Raw genomic sequence first — 23,396 nt, 5'->3', positions numbered from 1 at the left:
TGTATTCTTGGGAGACATAAAATCATGTAGATTAGCCCATCCGTTTGTGTGGCGTTTCTGGTAATTAATTTGGCCTTAACCTGCCCCCTGACGCCGTCACCCCGGCGGTGACGCCAGCCTCCTGCTAACGTCACGTCCTGCGCTGGGTCGGAAGTGACGCGCTACCGGCGCGCCACGGGAAGAGCCCGTGGAACGGTTTCCCTGTGCCGGGGCGTGATGGCGGCGCCCGGAGCCCCGGTTACCGTCACCGTCACTTACAGTAAGAGCCGCCCCAGGGCGGGAGACGGGGGGATGGTAGGCGAGGGGCCCAGCGCGGCCCGCGGTGTCTTCCGCGGCGCCCCCACCCCGAGCTGGCCCCGGCGCCTCGGCCCCCGGAGGGACCGGCTTGGGGGAGGCTTCTCCGGGCCCCCGCGCCGCCCTTTCCAGCCGTCCCCGCCAGGCTCCCCTCGGCCGGTAACCGGAGCCCGGCGCTGCGGGGCCGTGGCTGCCCCGCAGACGCGCGGGCCGCGGCGCTGGAAGGCGGCCGGAGGCGGTGGGGGGTGTGTGACCGGCTTTGGCGCCCGAGCGGCTGCGGCTCCGCGGAGCCTGGAGGAGACAGAAGGTGCCGGAGCTGCGGCTGCCGGCTGGGAGGCCGCAGCGCCCTGGCCTCGCCGGGCCAGCGGCAGGGCCTGCCCCGGCCCGGGGGGCGCGGCTGAGCCTCTGCTTTGGGCTGGTCTCAGTGCCGGCTGCTCCCGAAAGGCTTCAGTTCTTTGCTCCCTTGTCTTCCTGCTGGCTCCCTCAAACTGGATCGCTTAAGCTGATCTAACAGAAGGGGAAAAAAAAATAGCTTTGTCTATATCAACAAGGTGATCAAACTGGCTGCACAGGAGTAAGGATGTATGGAAGGATGTAAGGAAATATATCAACAAGGTGATCAAACTGGCTGCACAGGATAAGGATGTATGGAAGGATGTAAGGAAATATATCAACAAGGTGATCAAACTGGCTGCACAGGAGTAAGGATGTATGGAAGGATGTAAGGAAGTATATCAACAAGGTGATCAAACTGGCTGCACAGGGGTAAGGATGTAAGGAAACAGGTGACGAGGCTGTCTTTGCCAGAGAGCACTGAGCACAGGTCACTATTTTTGGTAACTATCTTCATTGAAATTAAATATAATACTGAAGTCAACACTGTACGTTAAAAGTAGAGGCTACCTAACAGGCTCTCATCTTTATTATTGAATAAGCTTGAACATTTGCAAGATTACTGGAGTGAGTTCAGAGAAGGGCAACGAGGCTGGTGAGGGGTCTGGAGCACAAGTCTGAGGAGCAGCTGAGGGAACTGGGGCTGTTTAGCCTGGAGAAAAGGAGGCTGAGGGGAGACCTGATCGCTGTCTGCAACTGCCTGAAAGGAGGTTGTAGCATGGAGGGGGTTGGTCTCTTCTCCAAAGTAACAAGCTATAGGACAAGAGGAAATGGCCTCAAGTTGCACCAGGGGAGGTTTAGATTGGATATTAGGAAAAAATTCTTCACAGAAAGGGTTGTCAGGCATTGGAACAGACTGTCCAGGGATGTGGTTGAGTCACCATCCCTGGAGGTGTTTAAAATATGTATAGATGAGATTCTTAGGGACATGGTTTAGTGGTAGACTTGGCAGTGCTAGGGTAACAGTTGGACTCCATGATCTTAAAGGTCTTATCCAACCAAAATGATTCTATGGTTCGATAAGATTGCAACAGAAAGTGGTGGTTTCTTCAGTATGACCGTTGGGTGCTGACCTGATGAAATGGGTTGCTCAAAGGCCAGCTGACATGATTGACTTTTTTTTTTTTTCCCAGGAAAAGAAATAGGAGGAGGGAAAAGAAGGCAGAAGGGAAGATGCAGTTAAGTCTGCAAAGAAATATGAAAAGTTACTTCAAAGACATAAGAATAGCCTGGACTCCAAAGTTCTTAAAAATAAGATGGGAAATAGCATGGGTGAATTCTGAGGAAGTGGATCTAGGTGAGACAGTAGGAGTAATGAGAAGGATGATAAAGTAATAAATCAGCAAGGTATTCATCAGCAGGTTTTTGTTAACAGAACTTGTGATTTTTTTAATGGATTATTTTTTTAAACTATTGAATACTAAATTCAGCCCCTATTCCTTTTGCGCTATGTTGGTGACATTCTTTCCACCTTTAGAGCGTAGTGTTTATTTTTGCTTGCTCATGAATGTTTTCAAACTGTTACATTGTTTTGTGAAAATGTTTCCTTTATCACCTGGCAGTTTTATCTGAGAGTCGTTGGTGAAGAACAACTTCCAGTTGTTTTCTTATCTGGTAATTATTTTCTCATTAATAGATTGCGAATAGAAGGCAACTTTCATCTTGGACAGCTGTCTGATTGGTACCTGTTGCTGTCAGGTGCTGATTTACTACTCAGCACAAACATTTTTATTAAAGTTTTGCAGGCATGAGTGAAAGTGGGTAAAGATAGAAATAAGGGTTAAGAAAACGAATGATAGTACGTCCACATGTATCATTTGACAATCTGGAAGAAAGTGAATTGACCTGTTTTGTAAAAGTATTTAGGCCTTTCTTAAAAAAGATTTTGGATTTTTTCAGTAGTGGTTATTTTAAATTCGTATTGTCATTTACTGAAGCAAACTGGTAAGCCATGATACCAGTTCTAACCCATGAAGTATTTTTCATGGTGATTTCATATTGCTGTGAATTTACAGCAAAATTTTTATGACAGTCTGCCCAAGGTGGTACTCATTTGTGATTAAAACTGTTTCTATGGCTAGGCAAACTTGAGCTGTTTGTTTGTTTTTTCCTCTCAACTGCTGATAGGCACAGCCCTTACATAAAACAGTTATGTATATCAAAACAACTTTTTAAAATATATTGAGGTTAGGACCTAAATAATTTTCTTTTCCTAAAACAAGTTGATAAGAAGCTCTGTTTATGGAAAATAAGGATAAGGAACTACTGGAGGGAGTACAGCGGCGGGCTATGAGGATGGTGAGGGGCCTAGAGCACCTTTTTTATGAGGAGAGACTGAGAGAGCTGGGTCTGTTCAGCCTGGAGAAGGCTGAGAGGGCATCTCGTCAATGTTTATAAATATCTCAAGGGTGGGTGTCAAGAGAATGGGACCAGACTCCTTACAGTGGTGCCCAATGATAGGACAAGGGGCAACAGGCACAGACTGAAGCACAGGAGGTTCCATCTGAATATGAGGAGAAACTTCTTTACTTTGAGGGTGCCAGAGCACTGGAACAGGCTGCCCAGAGAGGTTGTGGAGTCTCCTTCTCTGGAGACGTTCAAAACTGGCCTGGACACATTCCTGTGCAATATGTTCTGGGCGGGCTGGACTAGATGATCTCCAGAGGTCCCTTCCAACCCCAACCATTCTGCGATTCTTTGATTCTGTAACATACTTAGGGTACACTTTGTATAATACAATTTTCAGCTTGAAACCATTTTGGAATTAAGAAATATTGTTGGAACTTGCAAGTTTTTGAAGTCACTGTCACTGGTCCTCTGACTCTGGGAGGCTGGAACATTTTAAAATCGATACTTCTAGTGCTCCTCTTTGTAAAAGATACACGCACTTCAAATTAGCAACATAGGAATAGTTTTATTTCTCGTACTTGCTAAGGAGTTCTGTCTTCCTGCAAAGTAAAAAATGCCGGTATTGGTTTCCCTTGCTGCTGGTGGTGGCTGATTCCTGTGGGTGCCTTCAGATTGACAGGCCTTATGTGTGTGGGAACAGAGGGTTATAGAAAGGGTCTGTTGCAAAGCAGAGATTAATAGACATTCTCCTTTTTTTTCTAAGAACCTCCTGCTATTTGCATGCAAGTAATCTCAGGGAGCCTGGATAGGATGCTCCATAAGTGAAAGGTGATATATAGGCCGAGACCTCTCAAAGTGGTTGAGGCTGCATGTCAGCAGCATTATGCGGAAAAATAATTTTTGGGCTGTTAGAATTCTCTGAGGTGGCTGGTGGAGGGGAGGCAAGGTAGACACTGATCACTTGCTTCTCATGTATGAGGAGTAGGGAGTAAAGGAGGTGATAAATTGTCTCAGATTCCCCAAGGCTCGTGCCATTAAAAGTTCCTACAAGTAGGAAATGGAATACATCACAAAAGTGTGGGCTTTCGTGCTTTAGCTCATGAGATGTCTGGACACCATCTACACTCTTAAAAAGAGGTGTGGAATAGTATTTAGCAGGAGCATTATGCTGGTAGAATATGCCTGATTCAAATCTTCAGGTTATTAGAATGTAAAATAAAATTGACAGCTGAGGTAAGTCAATCCAAGAGGAAGGAAACGCAGTAGAATTATTTGATTGAAAATTATGATTGTAAATGAGAATCAGTGATTCAAGAACTCTCTGCATTAATGTAAATAAGTGTTAGAAATTGATTCCCTGTAATATTTTCTAGGTAACAATAACTATTACTGTTACTCTGGTTTTTGTTAGGTAATGAAAAACACAGTATTCAGGTTGCTTCTCCACAAGAAGATGGTGAACCTACACTACAAGACATGGCTGTGCTTATTGAACAAGTCACTGGAGTTCCAGTTCCTTTTCAGAAACTGATCTACAAAGGTAACTTATAAATCTGTCAATGTTTCTTATAGATGATATATTTCACTTTCAGGTGTCCATGTTTTTAATGTCTTTAAAAAGACATTCTTATGCCACTAACTACATTTTAACTGTTGCGTTTTTTGTTTTGTTTTCTTTTTCCTGCTCATTTTCCATTTAGGGAGGTCCCTGAAAGAATTGGAGCAACCGTTATCAGCACTTGGTGTTAAAAATGGTTGCAAAGTCATGTTGATTGGGAAAAGGGTAAGTGTTGCCTTTGGACTATTTTTTTTTTTTTTAACCTTAAATTATTGTTATTTCTATCAGTGATTCAGCTGCTGAACACAGAAACAGGTTACAGCATTAAACTAATCTTGTATACCAACCCACAAAGTTGAGTTCAATCTCATGTTGTACTGCAGATAACTGCAGTTTATACATTTTTGAAATGACGTTATTATGACATTATTGACTGACTTTGTGTTATATTACTGACAAACTTCTGCCTAATCTGTTGCCTTTCAGTCCTCACGAACCTTCTGTGCACTGGTGACCTTGTGTACTCATCTGTTTTTTTGGGGGGACAGTGGGGGAAGCTGTAGCTACTGAGTCTGCTGGGTTATTTCCAGTGAAAAGACCTGTGGCTGGCTTTGCCAAGTAGAGGACAAGGTAATATCTTGTGATATAAAAGTTACCTCTACTTTCAAGATGCTAAGCTAACAAAAAAAAATTGTTGGCACTTCTCCTTTCTCCCTTCAAATTAATCTCATTTAATGTGTCCTTCAAATTCATCTAATTTAATATGTTTATATACATTGCCACTTTGACTGTATTTGTAATTAAGCTTGGGAAGACACTTACTTTATAGGTATTAAAATATGGAAAGAATTTTATAGTTATTTAAATATGGAAAGAATAACCATAGTGTAGTATGTACTTTAAATCAGCAAAAGCCTTTATGTCTGTATCACCACTGTTGCTGCTTTTTAGCTGCATAGTGACTCTATTTGTTCCATAGTTGTGAATGTTGTACCTTTGAATACACAGAATAGTCCAGAAGAAGAGGCTGAATTAAAGAAGTTAAAAGATTTGGAGAAGTCAGTGGAGCAAATAGCTAATAAGATAGAGGAAGTTAATAAAGAGTTCACAAGTATTCAGAAGGTATGCCAGTTTTGTATCATTTTATATCTTTGCAAAACAGTTTTGTAGGTATGAATATTTTTTAAAAAATACTGCGTAAAGGTTTTGTGTAGTCAGTAATAGGCTGCCCTTCTTAACTGCCCAAGGGACCTGTAAAATTCTTACTGAATTTCAAATGCTATTTATGAGTTTGTAAAATGGAGGCATGGCGCTGTTTGGAAAAAAAGTGAATATTGTTGCATGTTGAATAAATTATATTCTTTAGATCTAGGAGTTCTCTGGAAGTCCAAAGGAGAATGTCTATTCCTTTAATCTTTTAAGTAAACCTAGGAGATCTTACATTTAGCAGGTCAAGGACTGATAGAATACAGGTTGAGATTGGAGTCCCTATCATACTTGAAACTACAGAAATAGTAAAAGATGTTTTCTGCTGTGGTGGATTGACAGATTTTCTAAGCTGAGTGTTTTGTAGGGTATGGAATAATTCCTTCTCTCATTTTCCTCCTCAGGGATTTTTAGCAAAGGATCTCCAAGCAGAAGCACTAAAAAAGCTGGACAAGAGGATAAAAGGAACTGCAGAACAGTTTATGAAGATCCTGGAACAGATTGATGCCATTGTAAGTAAATAACCACAGAGGAGGGTCAAATCCCAACAGAAGCTGACTATTAAGAATATATCTTTCTTGTAATTTATTTGATACTTTAGAATACTAAACCAAATTATTTTGGCTTTGAAAATTAGTTAATTGGTTTGCTCATTTTTCCTTTAATATCCAGCTCTTGCCCTGTATGTCCCCAAAAGACAGTTTGGTCTGGTCAGTTGTCTGTGGACTGACAGTACTTTTATTTGAGATGTCTGTATATTGAGGACTGGATTCTTTCTTTGGAATGTACTGGAGTATATCCAAGTGCTTCACAGTCATTAATGGATCATAACCTTACAGCATATTTCCAGAATATAATATATATCTTCCTGTATCATGTAGTAGCTGAGAGCTAGGTGAGAATAAAGGACTTGTGCAGAGATAAATAGAAGATTGTGGCATCTGTGGTATTTCCTTATTGTGTGTTTTTGTCTGCTGGTCTTTCTCCATAAACTTCGTTAAGTAGTTGTGTTGCACATCATGATCATAATATCCTACTCTGAAGGGAAAATGCTGCCTTTCTGTGGTAGTGATGTCTTTGGGTCTACTCCTTTGTACAGTGACCCCTTATGGGGTTGTTTCAGAAAGATTCCGTGCAAATGCCTATAATAAGTGAACTAAACATAGCTTAATTGACGCACACTTTGAAAAAGTTCAATAGCAGACTAAATCATAGAGTAATAATTTGAAGTGGCCATCATCAGATGCTGTACAATGGATGTGTTTCTAGGAATGGTGGAGAGCTCATTAACTTATTCTTTCCTTTCATATTGTGCACCTTTAATCGTAAACTAGCCTTTGATATTTGTTATAGCCAACAGTTATTAAATACTTCTATAAAATTATAGTATGCTAAGTTTTTTAAAGTCTTAGAATTTCTCTTTTCTGCCTCATATAGAAGAAAATATTTTGCTGACAGTTCTAGAATACTGTTAGACATACAGGCTTTGTATGACTGATTCTCTGTTTGAGATGGCAGATTCTCGATGTGTTATGAAAATAGCAATAAGATGACAACTGTTTCAATTGGATGGGATTAAAGCCTATTTCTGATCCCTTCAGTTTCTGATACTAAGTCTTATTTAGGAAAAAGTCAGTACTTGTATGCAGGTGTAGTTCTGGAACCCTGCAAGCAGCCTTGAAAAACCCTTGTAACTGCTTCCTAATTAATGCAAACTGAGCATCCCAAGTTTACTTTTGATTCTGGTACTTTTCGCATTGCTTAAACAGAAAGCATGCTATTATCTGCCTCCTTATCCAAAATACTCCAAATAATACTGAACAAGGGAGTTTGATGATTTACTACAAGATTTTTGAAGACTTATAACCTAGTGACTTCATGTTTAGGTTTAGGAAATAATGGAGTCCCTGTGCCTCAGTTTTGTGGAGCAGCCAGAGCTAATACTAATTATAATTAGTTTCTTTTAGTATTTGTAGTAGTTGTTTGTTACTTTGTATAAGAGCCTATGAGGTTGACAAGTCTCATTTTTTTAGAGCAAGAAATCCGTGAAGGTTTTTATTACCAGTGATTGAAGTTACACTGGACATACCAAAGTCACTTCCGTGAAATTTCTGTGACATCTTGCAGATGAGATACATGTAGTTGGGCAGAGTTTTTACATAAAATGTAGCTTTTCACTGTACTGCTATTACACCAGCTCAGATGAACAGGCCACCTACTTCCCAAGGTATTATTTAGCTGTGCCATAGTTGTGCAGGATACAGAGGCAGCAAGACAAACAGTCATGAGGTATATATATGAACAATAAATGGGTTTCACTGAAGTAAAAATGGTAAATAGAAATGCAAAGCAGAAAAGCATAAACCTTCCAGAGAGTATTTTATACAGTATTTAGTATTCTTTTTGTTAGCCGAGTAAAAAGTGTATTCTGACAGATCTCTTGAATGCTATTGAGCACATAGTATGTTAAAAAAAAAAAAAAGTGACTGAGTGAGCTGTTTTCAGTGAAGACAGAAGAATAGAAGCAGTGCAGAAGTGAAACACACCAGCAAGCTCACTCTGTAAATGTTGCAGTTTGTTTATTTGGCAGAATTGTTATGAAAGCTCTTTAAAATGTCTTGGCTGTTGTACATCGTTTGGATCAATCAAAACATCTACCTTGATACAAAATGAGATTCATATGGTTATAGAGAGCTTATAAGGGTGAGGAAGCCGGCATATTGTTTTCTGCTTATTCTAGGGTTGTCACCCTCTTACTGTTAGCAGACAAGCTCATTAATTAGAGGAGCTGAGTTTGGAACTAATACTCCTATTTTACTAGGCCCCATGTGTTCAACACTTATGAATTTAAAAGAAGTGATTTAGGAAGAGGAGAAGTAGGTCGGTAGTCATAAAGCATTGGGGTGGGAGCAATAAAATACAATGTCGTCACTGCCAGAGGTGTGAAAGGAAAGTCTTGAAGGGATGGTTTTGGATAGAGTTGCTGTTACTTAAACATTTTAACATTACATTTGTTTAAGTAGCTACTGCTTCCAAAGCAAGAAGGGTAGAGGGATCTTATGAGAGTCTCACCAAATTTTGAGTGCTGTGACTGAGTCAGATCTTCCCAAAAGCCGCAGATCTTTGACATTTTCTTTGGGAGGAAATCAAATTGGGTCATGTTCAACAGCTGAAAATTTGTGTGTGTGCATCACCAGAAATACCATTTATTTCAGCAGTTAAAACATTTAGTCCAGGAGTAAAAGTCAAATTACGCTACCTATTGCAAATCTCAGTGAGTAGAGCACAGAAAATCCTTGACTTTATCAGCTAGCACAGCTTTTTAAATAACCGAAATGCTTTTTCAAGGAAAAAAAAAAAGGAAAGGTCAGTAGGAAAATTTAACTCCACAGTCATGACACTATATGCTTCTTGTGAGCCTGCTCTAATTTACATGAAGTCTGTCACTGATATTGTAATCTGAGAGATTGCTTCATTCTCATGGTGATTTCTTGTTAAATGGCAGATTTGAAAGAAAGACAGTATTGCAGATAACAGGTTGTTCTAACAACTGAAAAAAAAAAAAGGCGTTCTGTTCTGAAATACCAGTCTCTGATTTTGTTTACATAGATTCATGACAAAATCATCTGTCACATTGCATGTATAAGTACTGAGGACATTGATAACGTTACTGACTAATAATTATGCTCTGGTGGCCCATCCTCCTTTTGTGAATTTTTTTTTTTGTTATAATTCCTCTGTAAAATTTACTTAAATTACTGTACTGTTCTGATAAAGCTTTTTTCACTGTCTCCTTGTCCCTGCTATACTTGTCATCTGGCAAATCAATACCAAATTAACATTTCAAGGGTTAGCAGAAAGAAGTATTCTGAAAACATCGTTGTACCTGTAACAAAGATTTCCCAGGCTTCTGGGAGATCTTGCCACTTACAATGAGATTATAACTAATTACTAAGCCTTTTAATTTATCTGGATAAATAAACATTAGATAAACATTAAATCTCTTAGCATGATTCATAAATGTAAAGTCAAAACTCTTGGGGAAAATTTTTCTAAAGCACAAGGAGCATGAAAATCCTGTCGTCCCCCAGTGAGGGCATAGCGCTTAGTTACCACTTCTGCATTCAGAAAACCTGTTGACAAATGCTGCCATTTAATAGCTGCTCAGATGTCTACTTAGATGAAAAAGTTTCAGTATCAACATAATGTGCTTACCCAATTTACCAATTTATTTAACAATTAGTTTAAAAAAATGAAGGGCTGGTTGTCAATAAAAACTAGACACTCGAATACTATTTGTTGGTTTGGGTTTTTAAAAGAACCTGGTGAAAAAGCTTCTTGTTAGATGAATGGGGTGTCAGCAAAAAATCCTTGTTTGCAACTTCTTATTTTTTTTAAGCAATCTGATAACAAAGCAAAAATGTTTCTAGCTATTATTGCTAATGACTGCTCACATAGGAGGTTGCGTGTTTTGAGAATGGTGTCCCTTTGGGTCTGGTAAGATAGTCATAAATAATGACGAGCATTTGTTTTGTTTATTAACTGACCACACTGCTATAAAGTGGATTCAGGCATCAGATATTACCTACTGGGGTCCATGGCTTGGGAAATAGGAAATAACCAAAGAGGAGAGCAAAGATGTGGTGGTAACCCTAAGCTCAAAAATCATTTTTGGAAGCACTTCCAAAACAAGCAGAACTTGAGCAGAGGTGAAGGTGATGTTCTGTGGCAGTGGGAGGTGGTTTTGCTAGATCAGCTGGGAGAGAGCAAAGAAATGGCGAGAGAGTCTGTTTTTTAAGAAGCCGTGCTCAGGAGAGAGGGATGCTGGGTTCATAGTCGAAAGACCATTCAGGAATAGCGAAGATCTAGAGGCAGGAAAACATACGTGCATTGATTTATTACTGTGTAAACAGCGATTTGGTTTAAGGATCTCTTGTATAAAGCATGAGTGTTGTGCATACAAAAGATAAATCTTTGAGGACATAAAGTGCGTGTCTCTGCAGTGCATCTTGTCTGTGTGTCTGCAGGGTGAGAGCTCTCGAGATGTGGTTAAGCATCTGAATTTGGGAGTGTGGAGTGGGAAGTAGTCACTGGTAACAGGGAGACTCCATCTCTGGGTCTGGGTGGTTGCGGGGAGGATAAAGAACCTGTGCCCAGGGGTTCTGCAGAAGTTGCAGGGGTGAAGCCAGCGCTGGAAACACTTTTGAAAGTTTAAGACCAAACAGACCAAGGACTGGGAGACTTGAGCAGGGATTTTGGTGCAGAGAAAGTGCAAAGCCAAGAGGAGACCTACTATAAAAGAATATGCTGTGCAGTGGAAAGCCTTATACTAATCCAAACTGCTCTGCAAACAATGTCAGCACCAAATGTAGATTTGGCAAGAGCTTTGTATATGCACTGCCTAGGCTTAAGCTACTGCTTCTTTAATTAAATTTGATTTTAATTAAATATTGAAATGTTATTGTGACTTAAAGTTTATTGCCAGCTTCACCTGTTAAATCCTGAATAGTTGGACAACGTATTCCTGGAGAGGAGACGTAAGCTGACTAAGGTAAAACAGAGAGACTGTGAGATTTAATTTGATGTTAAGATTTTTAAACTTTACTGATTTGATTGCAAAACACCTTTTAAGCAGAAAGAGAAGACAAACAAACAGGTATGAGGGTGTGCAAGCAAACACGGAAGTTAGCATGTGCAGATGTAATTTAAAAGATCAGTTTTGAAAAATGTTGTCAAAAATAGAAATGGTCTGAATGTCTTCTCTACACTCAGATTTCAAAGTTTCCTCCGGTTATTATACCAGTATCTGTTTTAGAAACAGACTTTGTGTGGTAAGCCCAGCTGGAGTTCCCTGTCTGCTACTGAAAATTAACTTAGGCCTATTCGAATGATAGAAAATTGTCTGTTATTTTGCTGTTTCAGAATGGTAGGAGTAGTTGCATAGGCCAGAATCTCTTTCAGAAAATACAGCCTGAAATAAGTACTCAGCAAAGGGAGGTGGGCAGTGTAACTGACATAGTGCATAATTTCATTTTTAATTTGATTATTAAGAAGTTCAAAGTTGTGGAAAACTTCAAGGCATAGAAGAATCTCTGTGACAGTGAGATAACATCTTTGTTTTCTGGTGAAAATCAGCCATTAATAATTAGACCTAACCAACCTTTGTTCTTTCAGGCTATTACATATATGTAGTCAAAATAGTACACATCAAATGCTCTCTTTATGTTAAATATCTCTTGTCATATTTTCTTCATTTTAAAAAGTAAATTGTGTTGTTGAAAACCAATGGAAAAATAGGAGTGTTTTCTTGTTGGTCACGTGGTCCTGTATCTAAGATCCCTTGGAATACTTCATATGACTTTATAATATTTCTTTAACATTTTCTTCCCTGTGGCAACTATAAATACTGTAAATCAGTATAAATGTAGGACTGTATAAATGTAACTAGTCCTACATCTATAAATATACAGTCCTAAAATTACATTCAGCCTTTTGAAGGCACCCACGAGGCTGATGTGGCCCCTGGTGAAAATGAGTTTGACACTCCTGCTCTAAAGGCTGCCTTTTTTATTTGTAAACTGAAACTCTGTTTGAAGATAATTCACCCAGAGCTTTAAACTAACTTCTGAATTGTTTTGTAATGTCTTTGGAGCATCCAGTTCCTGAAAGAGAAGCATGTAATATAACCTTTTTACAGTGTCCCGCTTATTGGGAGGAAACATGCAGGTTTAGCGTGCTGCAGTGAGCAAGGACTTATTGCACTACACAGTATTAGAAAATACATTTTGTAAAATGCAAAGTAGTTTCCAAAATGAAAAAGTCGAAAAATCTGTGCTTTGAAAAATGGACAGATGCCACCCAGTAAAAAGGAGTTTTCATTTTAGACAGACCATTGTTGAAAAAGTAATAGCAGCTTCTGAACCTATCCTGTACTGTAAATTCAAGGAGGTAAGGTGACACTACATAAATGAACAAAGTGACTAGTGTAGAACTGGCTCCTGTAGGAGAGTTTACATGGTGCCTGACAGATTCCTGACATTAACCTGGTAACATACCTTCAAAGCTGTTTCTCGTCTTCTTTCTCCCAAAATAAGAGAATTTGGAAGGGTAGATAGGTGATGGAATGCCTTTTAGGACAAACTGAAGAGGTTTTTTGGTAATAAAAGGATTAACATCAATTAGGGGAAAAAAAAAGAGAAAGCAAACAAAAAACACCATAACGTTTAGTTTTTGGGTATTTCTGTCCCTGTTTGTAAGATAAAACTGCACCAGTTTGCATTTGGAATGGTATCTCCCTTAATCCGCACACTGACCTCTCTTGTGTCTCTGATGCCGATAATCGTTTTTCCACCTGAAAGAAATATGTCCAGTTTCTGATTCTGTTTCAGGAGGTGCAGTCTGACATAAAAGTTCTCTGCAAGGGAACCTTACCCTTTCTGATCTTGAATGGAAGTGTTAAAAGTCAATATGAGGTTTATCCAGCTTAACAATGCTGCTGTTTGGGAAAACTGCTACTGGAGCAACAGAAATGGAAGCTGGAACTACAGGAAGAGAAGATTCTCTTACCTATCTTCCAAAAGCAAATTAACAAACCAAAAAAACCCTGACCCTGGAAATAGGTTAGTGTAGTAGTAGTTACTCCCACTTCCAACTTCCGTGCTCTCCTGGGAGACAAGAAGCAGCATTGTGTGGGAGTGAGAGTGATTTTAAATCTAAAGTTTAGGTAGAAGTAAACTCGTAGAATAGTCTGGGTTGGAAGGGACCTTCAAAGTCATCTAGTCCAACCCCCCTGCATTGAGCAGGGACATCTTCAACCAGATCAGGTTGCTCAGAGCCCCGTCCAGCCTGGCCTGGAACATCTCGAGGGATGGGGCATCTACCACCTCTCTGGGCAACGTGTGCCCATGTTTTACCACCCTTATCATAAAACCATTACCCTTTGTCTTGTCACAACAGGCCATGCTAAAAAGTCTGTCTCCATCCTTCTTATAGGCCACTTCTAAGTACTGAAAGGCTGCAATAAGGTCTCCCCAGAGCCTTCTCTTCTCCAGGCTGAATAACCCCAACTCTCTCAGCCTGTCCTCATAGCAGAGCTGTTCCAGCCCTCTGATCATTTTTGTGGCCCTCCTCTGGACCCTCTCCAACAGGTCCATGTCTTTCCTGTACTGAGGGTTCCAGAGCTGGACACAGGACTCCAGATGAGGTTTCACCAGAGCGGAGCAGAGGGGCAGAATCGCCTCCCTCAACCTGCTGGCCCTGCTCCTTTTGATGCCACCCAGGGTACAATTTGCCTTCTGGGCTGCAGGCGTGCATTGATGGCTCATGTCTGATATTTCATCCACCAGTACCCCCTAATGCTTCTCTGCATTTTTAAATACCTTTTTAAAAATGGATGCAATGTTTCCCTCTTTCCAGTCACCAGGGACTTCACATGACTGCCATGACTTCTCAAATATCATGGAGAATGGCTTGGCAACTACATCAGCCAGTTCCCTCAGGACTCTGGGATGCATCTCGTCAGGTCCCACAGATTTATGTATGTTCAGGTTCCTCAGGTGATCACAAACCTGATCTTCTCTTACACTGGGAGGGACTTTGCTCCCCCAGTCTGTCTTGCAGTTCGTACACTCAAGAAGTGTGGGAAGAGAGCTTGCCAATGAAGACCGAGCCAAAAACAGTTGTTGAGAACCTCAGCCTTCTCCTTGTCCATTGTTACCAGTTTACCAGTCTTGCTCATCAAGGAAGGTACGCTTCCTTTGACCTTCCTTTTCTGGCTGACATACCTGTAGAAGCCTTTCTTGTTATTCTTTGCATCCCTTGCAGAGTTCAGCTCCAGCCAGGCCTTCCTGACCCCATCCCTACACAGCCGGGCAGTGTCACTATACTCTTCCCAGGATCCCTGTCGCTGCTTCCCCTGCCTGTGCATTTCCCTCTTGCCCTTTAGTTTGACCAGCAGGTCTCAGCTTATCCATACCGGTCTTTTACTGTCCTTTCCTGATTTCTTACGCCTGGGGATTGAGAGGTCTTGTGCTCTATGGAAAGTGTCCGTAAAGATCTGCCAGCTCTGTTCTGCTCCCTTGTCCCTGAGGGCAGTTTCCCAGGAGATCCTATCGACTAACTCCTTGAAGAGCTGAAAGTTGACTTTCCTAAAATTCAGGGTCCTGACTTTACTCTTCGCCTGTCCCATATCCCTCAGGACTGCGAACTCCATGAGTGTGTGATCACTGCAGCCCAGACTGCTACCAATCTTGATGTCACCGATTAGCTCACTTGCATTGGTGACCATCAGGTTCAGTATTGCATCCCCTCTGGTAGGGCTATTACCTGGCTTAAGAAGTTATCCTCAATGGATTCCAGGAGTCTCCTGGGTTGCCTACAGCTCACCATGCTACTTTTCCAGCAGATGTTGGGGTGGTTGAAGTCCTCCAGCAGGACAAGAGCCTGCAAGTGTGATGCCTCCTGTAGGTGGACTAAGAAGGCTGCATCAATAGGCACTCCTTGATCGGGGCATGCATATACAGGAAACACTAACCACGAGGTTTCCTTTGTTGCCTCAGTCTCTGATTCTTACCCATAAGCTTTCAACCTGCTTGTGGCTGTTGTTCAGAGACAGCACTTCACTCTATCCATCTCTTGATGTAGAAGACAACCCCTCCACCCTTCCTTCCTTGCTTGTCCTTTCTGAACAGCCTGTAGCCATCAATCACTACACTCCAGTCATGGGATCCATACGACCAAGTTTCACTAATGGCCAGTAGGTCGTAGCCTTCTAGTAGCGCAGTGGCTTCCAGCTTCTCCTGTTCGTTGCCCATGCAGTGTGCATTGGTTTGGAGGCACTTCAGCTGGGCTGTCGGCTGCATCACCTTCTCAGAGGAACACCTCTTAATTCCTTTGAGGTATTTCACCAGTGTTTCTTTGTTGGCTCCTGTTACATCAGGAGCCCCTGGGTCATCTCACTAAGCCTTCAAGTATGCTCCAGTGTGGCCAACGTGTCTCAGAACAAAAGGCTGAGGGCCCTTGCTAGCACCCCATGCCTCTACCCTTGGTGTCTCATCCCACAGCTTGTCACGGGCAAGCCTGATATTGTCCCCCTCCCCCATCATGCCTAGTTTAGAGCTTTGTCGATGACCCCCACTAGCTCGTGAGCAAAGACCCTCTTACCTCTTTGAGAAAGACCCCAGCTGATGCCAGCAAACCCAGTGCTATGAAGGCCATCCCATTGTCAAAAAAACCCAAATTGTGGTAGTGACACCAGCCACGGAGCCATGTATTAATAGACTGGGTCCATCTGTTTCTTCCAGCATTGTTGCCCACAACTGGAAGGGTAGAGGAAAAAATTACCTGTGCTCCAGATTCTCTTGCCAACCGTCCCAAGGCCCTGAAGCCTCTTTTGATTGCCCTTGGAGATGTAAGAATGTGTCCCAGCTCACTCTGTTAGGTGTTTATTTTCTCCTCACTCATGGTTCTGGGAAAGCATGCTAAGCCTGGTGATTATTATTTCTTTGTCTGGTATCACAGTGTGCTAATTACTGCACAAATACTGAAGCAGCGGGATCACTGAACTTTCCATGATGGACTGTTTTTTTTAGTGTGGAATCCTGTGTATTTTTAATTCCTGTATTAGGTTATATGCAACACTCCTATATTTAAGACCATGGATGTTTTGCTGGATGCTAAAAAAGAACACCTTTTTTTTCTTTGGTTGTTATAAAGGATCATGTGTCTAAACCTCCCAGTGGGGCTTACATTTTAGCTGAAATGAAACACAGAGTGGTATAGGGAAACTTATATTCTTGAGATAGGGTTTGGATAGAAAGTAAAAAGCATGCCAGTGAGAAACTGCAAGATTTTTATGCATCTTCAGCAGTGAGAGCACAATGTTTCTAAGAATCTTCACATAAACTTTATATAATGATAATCATATGTAAAGACGTTTTACCTGATTTAAAAAAACCCATGGTAAACCTGAGCACTGTTCCCCACCAACACCCCAGTTTCACGCAGCTCCGAAAGGACAAAGTGTACAACATTTGTGAAGATAACATACGTGAATATGTTGGGTGGTAGGAGTACAGAAGATGATGCAGTTTGAATTGAATTTAAAACCGTCAGCATGTAACACTTCACATCTGTTGCCTCCCACGAGTACATTGCAGAGAAGATCAGATGTACAGCTGAAACAAGCTGGCAGTGCCTGCGTTGGTGATGGTACCTTCTGATGAGTGTTTGAGTTAATGTGTTTGTAGGTAATTAATGATTTTATGCGCTCTGAAAAATGCTGAAGTGGAAGCTCAGCAGAACAGTTACCATACACCGCAGCAGACAAAAGCAGTGCCTATAGTCTGTTGCTGTAACTCACCTAAAGCCACGTGATAAATTTGCTGGCTCAGTTCTTTGCGATCAGCATGCTGAATTCCTGACTTCTTGAATTTATGATTTCTTTTAAATTCTCTCTTGTGTAATCATTCTCACTGAGCAGGCTTGGCATTTTCAGAATGCCTGTTCAGAGGATTCTTTGAAACCTTCAGTTTTTGCTCTAAGTTTAATATGTGAATTTCAACATTAAGCTGCATCAACTTGTTTGCTTATTTTACTGCAGAATCTGCCAGAGAATTTCAGTGATTGCAAACTGAAAAAGAAGGGCTTGGTGAAAAGGGTTCAGGTGAGTTTCTTGGGTGGTTTTTTTTTGTTTCTGTTAATGCTGGGCACTTGTGTACCAAGAGTTTGTGAAAATGAGAGCTGTTCAGAGCTTAGATCTTTTTCAGTGTTTGTTCTTACATTGGTCTTTCTTATGACCTCCCATTGAGAGGTATTAAATGGCTTTATAAAACAGGGTACAAAAATACAGATTTTCATAGTTCATGCTGTTTTCAGATAGTGTTTGTAATTTACATTAGTGGTTGGCCTTATGGCTGCCTGATGATGTAAAGTAATCCTGATAACTTGTAAAGAAAACAGAATCATTATTGCTTTCCCGTATTTTGATGAGCTGGAGCAATGAATGAGGTCTGTGCACAAGGATGCAGTCAGCTGTAACTCCTGCTGGGCCTCGCTGGAGGTGTTCTTTGGAAAATGTAGCTTCTATTGCAATGTACCAACTTTCTATGGAGAGTAAGTCTCTAAAGTAAAAGCTGTACAGGAGAGCAGCTGTACTGAGGGGTGAGGTTTATAATTGCTTTGTCATTATATGATGCTTATAAATTCCTGGGCATTGTTTCCTTAGAGACCTTGAACTGCAGGTTTGTTAATAAATACTGGAATACATCCTTCCACCCCGCAAAGTCAAACTTCCGTAAATGAATGGTAGTGCTACTCATATTACTGGTTTTGTTTGTATTATGTTGGCTTCAGTCACAGGTGAGACTTCTGAAAATTGTTTGTGACGGTACCTTGCATTCATATATGGAGTTGAAAGGTTTTGTCTTGTACTGTAGCCTTATTAAAATACTTCCATTAATGTTTCCCAGCTTTTTTTAAATAGCCGTCTATTTTGGAGGAACCCCTACCATAAAGTACTTCACAGTAGAAATGGGGTTTTTTTATAGCTTTAGGGACAAAGCACTTTGTACTCGGTTACAGAGGGAAGTTCAGAGAATGCAAATTGAAGGGAAGGTGGTTGCTGGTGTAGCTAGGTTGTATGCGGCTCTGAACATGCTCTTGATTCCATGTGCCTGAGCAAAGCAGCAAAACTTTGTAATAGAGTTATGGCTATAAACCTCATGGCAGGCTACTAGAGCTCCACTCTTGGGTGAAGTTATTGCAGAAATAAGTTGAGCTTTGTATAAGTACTGCTATTAAAGCATAAAACAGACTCTGTTGAGCAGATATCAGAATTATTGATGTGCTTTTATAGGCACAGTGTTCTGCAACTGTAGGTTATGAACCCTTTGAGGGCTGCAGGGTTTCAGACCAGAGCAGTCAACAAAAATTTGTTTTTCCAGAGCGAGAAAATGATGGCAGGTTATGCTTATTTTCTCTTGAGTATTCATAAAAGTGAGGGGGAGCTCTTAACTGCCTTCTGTTGCTTGCAATCACATATCTTCCAGGATGGGAAGACAGATGTGAAACACTTGCAGCCAGCAGCTGCAGTTGTTACCACCTTGACTTTTTTTACCCCTCGAGTCCTTACGGAAGTGGGTTGATGCTTGCTCAAGAGGTTGGTTGAAGATAGGCGATTCGAAACAGTGTAATGGTTGAGAAACAGTCACCTGGCAAAACAGCTAGCTGCTCCAGAGGGAAGTTTCTTTATGTCATTTCAATGTCAATAACATTAAATATCTGGTTTGACTGTTAAAGTCTAGTGCAGACGCAGTAAAACCGAGTGCGAGACGTGAATATATAGTGGGAGAGTCTGCTCAGAAACTACATTGTGCTCACGTACATTGGGATTGCCCTAAAATAACGTATTGGCTTAAAATACTGGCATGTTGTGCTGTGCAGAGCACAAGCCAAGTGACCAGTGGCTGCTGACTCTTAATTGCTATGTGTGGGTTGCTACACTTGTAAGAACTCACAGGCAGGTTTGAAGAAAGCTCGAGGTGCTGTGGACTGCCCTTTTTGGAAAGGAGCCTTCTGGCACACCAGCTGGTTACTGGTAAAGATGAGGATTCCTGTTGCCCTGTAGTCCTGAGAAACAGAAGAGGCCTTGGTTTAATGAAAGCTTGTTCTAGATTTGGCTAGGTGGGTGTGTCAGCCCCACCCTCGGCTACAGAAGTATGTGTTTTAGAAAGGAGTTTACAAGTTGTGTTCAAAACTGAAGCACTAATTTGTCTGAACCTTTATTGTTGTTTATGAACTTTGTATTAACTCAGGGTACTTCAGTGGCAGGACTGGCGAGGTTGGGCAGCGACATTATGCCTCATCACATATCACGTTTTTGTTGCATTCTGGATAAAGAAAATTGTGAATAAGCTATTATCAAAACGGAACTGGAAGGTGGTTGTTGAGTTGGTTTCTTCAAATTCATGACGGAAACTGCAGTTTCTCCTCTTGAGAAGCGTCTGCCATTGCTGTAATTGCATCCCCAGTAACATTTGTTTGTTTCTTATTCTCAGGTTTTTCTTGCCCAGTGTGATACTATTGAAGGAAATATTGGTCAAGAAATAGACAAGCTGCAGTCAAAGAATTCGGCGCTGGCAGAATGAGGCATTGCCCTACATAATTAGGAAACATAATTGCTCTATGAGCAAGAAGAAAAGTTTGCTCTTTGTTTTGGAGCACGTATTCAGCTTTTTTTTTTTTTTTTAAAGCACAGTCTGCTAGACTGGTACCAGTCGATCATGTATTGCTGGTTGTCTTGTTTGCCGCTTGGTTAGACCTATTATTTTTAAAAGAAAATCCTTCCTGAGAATGACTGAAACAATCTTTGTAGTGAATTGTTATGTATCTTATGGACAAATGTTTAGTTAACTAAGTTATAAAGTTTACAGTGATGGGCAATTTTGTCTGATATGTCTTTGAATTTATTTACAGCTCAAATCAAAGGAGGTCTATAATTGTACAAGCGCCACAAGTTGCAATTGTAGGACTTCAACTTGATTGAAAAAGGCAAACTGAGACAACATCTGGAAAAGTCGAACATTCTAGTAGACCATTCAGAGCAATAAAACCCCCCTACACATTTGTATCTACTTAATGTTTGTATGCATTTATAAATATGAGAAAGCTTGACTATAAGGGAGTTGTACCTATTTTAGCCTTAAATTGTCATAATAAATGGAATGTACTGTAACATGTATGGTACTTAATTTTGAGTGGTGCTTTAAGTTGTTACTGAGCTCCTTTTTACAGACGTATGTTTTTTACATAGATTTGTCGTACTGTGTTTTTTATAGATTATTCTTATTTTGATTATTTGTGTTCTGTCTTGAGTTATGGTAGGAAATGAAATGAGATTACTCATGCTGCTCATATACCATGGGTTCAGTTCAAGCAAGGTATAACTAAGGAGCTATTTTGAAAGGGCTTTTTATACTTTTTTTCTGATTTCACTGAATTCATGATGCTATTAATATATTTAATGGAAAATTGCAGTGATTATTTCTAGTCTGTTAAGGTAAACAGTGAATTTTTATAAATGTTACAAAGTGACACAACTTTATTTTATCAATGCCATGCGTCTGAGTGTTGTGACTGATTCTTGCAGTCAGATAGGTGCCATGTGTAGCCTTCTCTGTCCGGTGAAGAGTAAGTTTTTGCAGAAGATAGTAACTGTCAGCAGGTGCAGCCAACTTTGCGGTTGTTGGTCAGAGCCCATATCTAATGTACCTATAGCAGGAATTGCTTTTTTACTGATACTTCTGGTCAGAAGATCAGCCATATTTGAAGTGGCTGGTGCCATAGTGACTGGTAAGGAGCCTGTTTCTGTGGGGAAAGAAAAGCTCTTTTGTCTCAAATGGGTCAGACTGAGGATGTTTAGAAATGGCCCTTGTGTAGTGAGCCTTTATCTATATGTGACTGTTTTAAGATTAGCTGTCCTTTCAAGGTAAGAATAGGAAACGTGTGTAAAAAGATGTTAACTTCTAATAAGTTATAAACCTTAAATAATACCTAAAGTATTATTATTAAAGTATTATCTTTGATGTTTGTAAGTGGAGGAACATTTATTTAGTGAAAAATGCCATTGCACAAATGAAGTGGTAGCCCCTCATTGGAAGGGGTCACTTTTATTCCAAAAATGCCTTTTGACCATACCAAGGTTGGAGTTGCCATATATTTTACTGTCAACCAGTTTCTTCAAGACTGTATTTTTCCCATATGTAACTCTCTTCTCAGCACCTGTGGAGGATTTCAAGGTCTAAACTCCTAGGAAGCTCATCTATCATGTTAGGAAATTGTATGTTAGGTAGGACTGTGGATATTTTTTGCTAGGCTACTGGTCTGGTCATGCTGCATTTTCCCAGCGCTTTAAAGTTAGGAGGAAGAAGAGTTGGTTGTAGCCATTTTCTGTGAAGCCCTGCCTAGCTTGGTGCTGCTTCTGGACCAGATTCAGCTGACTCTCAAACCACCAGCAACATCATTGCCTAATTCAGGGTGTGCAAAATTCTCCACTGCCTTGTAATGGGCAGGATCCTCACCCTCTCAGATGTCAGTCCTCTAATGCATTCAACTTTCACAGGTGCAGGTATAATAAGCAAAGTGTCCCCTTGTGGCCATGAAGAGAACTGGGAGCTGTGGTCGCGGCTGGGGCTGTGCCCATTTCTGCTGCTCCTTTGTATTTTTCTCTCTTGGGCGAGAACACGAAGGCTGCAGGCAGATGTCGTCTTCCCAGAACTCCTTCCCAGAGGCTGCTGCTTCTGGAGATGTGTGCTGGTGTGAGAACATCCTCAGCCCATCTCAAAGCCAGTGGGATTAACTTTAAGCTGTTCCCTAGTAGATCTTTTGATGTTCTGGTGCTTGGAGGTAAAGAGAGTGATGATGAACCTCTCCACCAGCACACCTGGGTTCAGCAAAGGGTGATTGTCCTGAGCTGAAGTTACCTTACAGGGCTAACTCCTGGAATCAGTGTTTGGTTTCTAGGACAGAAGTATGTGTATGAAGACAAACTTTTGCACCATAAAATTTTTTGTCTTCCAAATATAAAAATGAGTTTATTCGTTTTGGAAAGCAGATGGTTGTATTTAGAGTTATCTAAGACCTTCTAGAGTGGATTGACTTTTATGCCTAGTTTTGAAAGAGGAGTCCTTCCTACACTTCGTTTTTTCATAATAGCCTTAAACTTCAGTAAAAGCAAACTTCTGTGCTTTTGGCAAGTGCAGCAGACAACAATTGTGGGAGGAGGGGGAAGGAAGAGGAGATTGTAAATATTCTTCAGAATTTGTAAAGATAAACATAGATCTCAATCAAGCTTAAGCTGTATTCTCGCTGATTCTGTAGTCTAGGTATACTGTGATACCTGTTTTGCTACTGAATCATTTCCTCACCCCAACCATCTGCCCCAATCATGTCTAAAGAGCAGCTACTCGCTTTTGCCTTAGTTGCAATTACCCCATCGTCTTCCTCCGCTTGCTGTGTCGCTCTGGCTGTGGTCACACGCTGCGGATTCTCCGTGACAATGAGAATCAAACTACACCCTTCCTTGCCTCATTTTCTCCCCCAGCTCCTGTAGGCTGGTGTGAAGTGAACCAAACCCGACGTTCAGGGAGCTGCAGGGTCTGGAGCCATGGGACGGTTTGTCGTCTGGGAACGGTGTAAAATCCGCTGCTTGTAGTGTCGTCCTCTGTGAGCAGCTCCTCCTGAAGGTAACGTCGCTGTAAACCTGGAGTAACACCTTTGTGACTTTGAAAGGTCACCCGTGGTTTGGAGTGGAGTACTTGACACCGTGGAACGTGGGTCTAGATTTTATTTTTTCTTTTTTAGTTATTGTATTATTATAAATGAAAAGGTAAAAATAAAATATGGAAAGTTCTCTGCTGTCCTTGGTCATGATGCAGTTACTAAAGGGCTGTAGATGTGCTGTATTTTGGTGGGGAAAATTCATGCTGCTCTTTCTGAAAGGCTGTGGGGATTCAAAGCCTGAAATGTCACCTGATTGGCAGCAAGCTGCAGCTTAATGAAAAGCTGTTTGTTTTGGGGTTTTTTTTTAAATGCACTTTTC

The 23,396-nt window shown here is 41.0% G+C and overlaps 1 protein-coding gene across 4 annotated transcripts; it reads left to right on the top strand.

Annotated features, from left to right (window-relative positions):
* Positions 1-155: 155 nt before the first annotated feature.
* On the top strand, positions 156-23,128 carry BAG1 (BAG cochaperone 1). Of its 4 annotated transcripts, none has more exons than XM_065628756.1 (7): positions 156-259; positions 4,448-4,576; positions 4,737-4,819; positions 5,603-5,716; positions 6,205-6,312; positions 17,400-17,462; positions 22,899-23,128. In XM_065628756.1, the coding sequence occupies exons 1-7, from the start codon at positions 217-219 to the stop codon at positions 22,905-22,907; spliced, it is 549 nt and encodes a 182-aa protein (XP_065484828.1). In that variant the 5' UTR covers positions 156-216; the 3' UTR covers positions 22,908-23,128. The 4 variants fall into 4 exon arrangements, with proteins under 4 accessions (XP_065484828.1, XP_065484827.1, XP_065484826.1 ...); XM_065628755.1 differs by having other exon boundaries at positions 20,273-23,128; XM_065628754.1 differs by having other exon boundaries at positions 19,855-23,128.
* Positions 23,129-23,396: the final 268 nt, after the last annotated feature.

This window comes from Caloenas nicobarica, chromosome 2, assembly GCF_036013445.1.
Source record: "Caloenas nicobarica isolate bCalNic1 chromosome 2, bCalNic1.hap1, whole genome shotgun sequence".
Taxonomy (NCBI): domain Eukaryota; kingdom Metazoa; phylum Chordata; class Aves; order Columbiformes; family Columbidae; genus Caloenas; species Caloenas nicobarica.
Note: the sequence above shows the minus strand (reverse complement) of the source record. Positions and strands in the feature narration are given on the sequence as shown.

What these genes read in the sequence shown, in the direction of transcription:
- BAG1 (XM_065628754.1), top strand. Translation starts at nt 217, where the DNA reads ATGGCGGCGCCCGGAGCCCCGGTTACCGTCACCGTCACTTACA. An exon ending in TACCGTCACCGTCACTTACA is followed by an intron (nt 260 to 4,447) that starts GTAAGAGCCGCC and finishes GGTTTTTGTTAG; the next exon opens with GTAATGAAAAACACAGTATT. An exon ending in TCATGTTGATTGGGAAAAGG is followed by an intron (nt 4,820 to 5,602) that starts GTAAGTGTTGCC and finishes TTGAATACACAG; the next exon opens with AATAGTCCAGAAGAAGAGGC.